Here is a 2,420-nt window from a genome sequence, read left to right on the forward strand (position 1 = left end):
GCTAACCAACTGAATAAGCCCAGCAAGATAAATGGATGCCTAGACACAAGCAAAAAATTACAAGCCATACAATGAAACAGGAAGACATGGCCCAGTCTGATGAACAAACTGAAAAACAAGAAGAGACACAGAATGTAAAACAACCAATAAAAGAAGTCCAAACAAATATCATGAATCGACTTAGTGAACTGAAGGTAAAGGTAAAGAATACTAATACAACACTGGGGGAACATACAAAAGAAATCTTTTTTTTTTTTTTTCCAAAGGTAAAACATATTTTTTATTTATCTATAAATTTATAAACCAGCCAACTAAACTACTATAATATTACCATGATACAGCAAAAACAAAAATCCATCTACATATATTACTGTAATTAACAAATTAGAGGCAATAAAACACAGAGCAGAAGGGGTAGGGAAAATTAATGAAGCAGGTCATCATGATAGCTTAACCCTTCATCTCAACAACTCAGACTTTCAGTTAAGCAAAGCCCTCCAGTCCTATGAAATGAATACTCTATCACACTTGTATTATACTTTTACTTCCTACACTTGAGGTTAGATCCTAAAAATATGCAAGTATTATATCAAGTTCTCTATAGTCATAGACATCTTATATTTACCTTGGCTGCTTTGTGTTTTGAGTTTTTGTAACCTCTGATTAGACTCAAAACACACCCCACTCCCACCCCCCAGTTACACAGTGAAAACCAGGATAAAGTTAGATACACAGCACTCAAGAAAATTCTGCAAGGAAGGATGTAGTGCAGGCTCTGCCCAGATAGAGACTGGATTATATACCCATCTTTACCCACACTTTCACATATCTTCAGGCTGTCCATTCATGCAGTAATAACTTGGGAATAAATCCATGGTTTGTGTGGTACTATAATACTTAACAGCTTGTTGTATTACATTATGGCTTTCCCCAATACTTCCCAAGATGGCCTCCAAATCACTGGCATAATTTTGCTGGAATTGGATCTGGGACTGCAGGGATTCCTCTCCACTGTTCTGGAACTGGTTGTTCCAGGCTTGGGTGCTCCAGGTCTGGGTGTTCCAGGAATGGCTGCTCCAAGTCGGGTTGTTCCAGGCCTGGTTGTTCCAGGCCTGGTTGTTCCAGGCCTGGTTGCTCCACATTGGAAGGTTAGCAGAAGCATTCACCAAGCACCCCTGGGGATAGGGAGAGTAGAGTCCCAGGTATTCTGTAGGTGCTAAGCCCTTCTGGGTCATACTGTTGCTACTCTTTGACCAGCTGACATTTTTCTGCCACCTCTTACATTTCATTCTCTGGTTCTGGAACCAGGTCTTCACCTGTTTGTAGCTGAGGTTCAGAACGTGGGAAAGTTCTTGCATCTGCTGGAGACTGAGGTATTTCTGTCTTTGAAATCGGTCATTGAGGATACACAGCTGGGCCTGAGAGAACACGGTCCTGCTCTTTTGTTTCTTGACTGGGACCTCATCTTCCTTCTCTGCTGTACTGTTCTCTCCAGCAGCAGGTAGTTTCATTTTGGGACTGGTGGAAGAATCAGGGCTATCCTGAATAAGCAGGTCCATGGGAGAAGGAAGAGGAGAGACTGCTGTCTCTGACTGGGGAACCTCAGCAGATGATATTTGCAAGGATGCATAATTTTCTTCAGCCTTATAAATCTCAGGCATTGGTGAAGACTCCCTGGAATCAGATTTGGGGCAAGACAGACTTTGGGGAGAAGCTAGATCCACACTCATGTTTACTGAGTAGAAGGAGGAGGGGAAAAAATCAAAGATGGAAGACCTACAGGTAAAACAGCAACGATAGCCAACCAGCCCAACGCAGCAAGAGACGAAGAGCGCCCAAAAGAAATTTTAAAGACATAAAAAATTAGAAGTATGATGTGATGAAAGACACAATGCAAAAAATTAAAAATATGATGGAAGTGCATAACAGTAGATTTGAACAGGAAAAGGAAACAATTAGAGAAGACAAAGATAGAACATCCAAAATTGCAAAGTGTAGAATAAATTGATTTTAAAAATAGAAAAACAAACCAGCAAGGGACTCAGGGAATTGAGTGGCAACACAAAACAAACAAACATGCATTATAGGCATCCCAGAGGGAGAAGAAAAGGGAAATGGGGAAGAAAGACTGTTGGAGGAGAACAATGGCCAAAAATTTCTCAATATTTTGAGAGGCATGGATGCACATGTCCAGAAATAGCAGCACTCTCCAAACAGTATAAATCCTAACAGGCCTACCATGAGACATATAATAATCAAATTGTCAAATGTTCAAGACAAAGAGAGAATTCTGAAGGAATCAAGAGAAAAGAAATCCATCACACATAAGGGAAGCTTAGTAAGATTAAGTGTTGACTTCTCATGTGAAACCATGGAAGCAAGAAGGTAGTGGTATAACATAATTAAGGTGCTATAAGAAA

General features: G+C 40.2%; 1 protein-coding gene across 1 annotated transcript; it reads right to left on the bottom strand.

The window, feature by feature from the left end:
* Positions 1 to 367: 367 nt before the first annotated feature.
* Positions 368 to 1,740, bottom strand: LOC101412307 (homeobox protein NANOGP8-like). Its single transcript, XM_058291196.1, has one exon. The coding sequence runs from the start codon at positions 1,728 to 1,730 to the stop codon at positions 822 to 824; it is 909 nt and encodes a 302-aa protein (XP_058147179.1). The 5' UTR covers positions 1,731 to 1,740; the 3' UTR covers positions 368 to 821.
* Positions 1,741 to 2,420: the final 680 nt, after the last annotated feature.

This window comes from Dasypus novemcinctus, chromosome X (genome assembly GCF_030445035.2).
Source record: "Dasypus novemcinctus isolate mDasNov1 chromosome X, mDasNov1.1.hap2, whole genome shotgun sequence".
NCBI classification, from domain to species: Eukaryota; Metazoa; Chordata; class Mammalia; order Cingulata; family Dasypodidae; genus Dasypus; species Dasypus novemcinctus.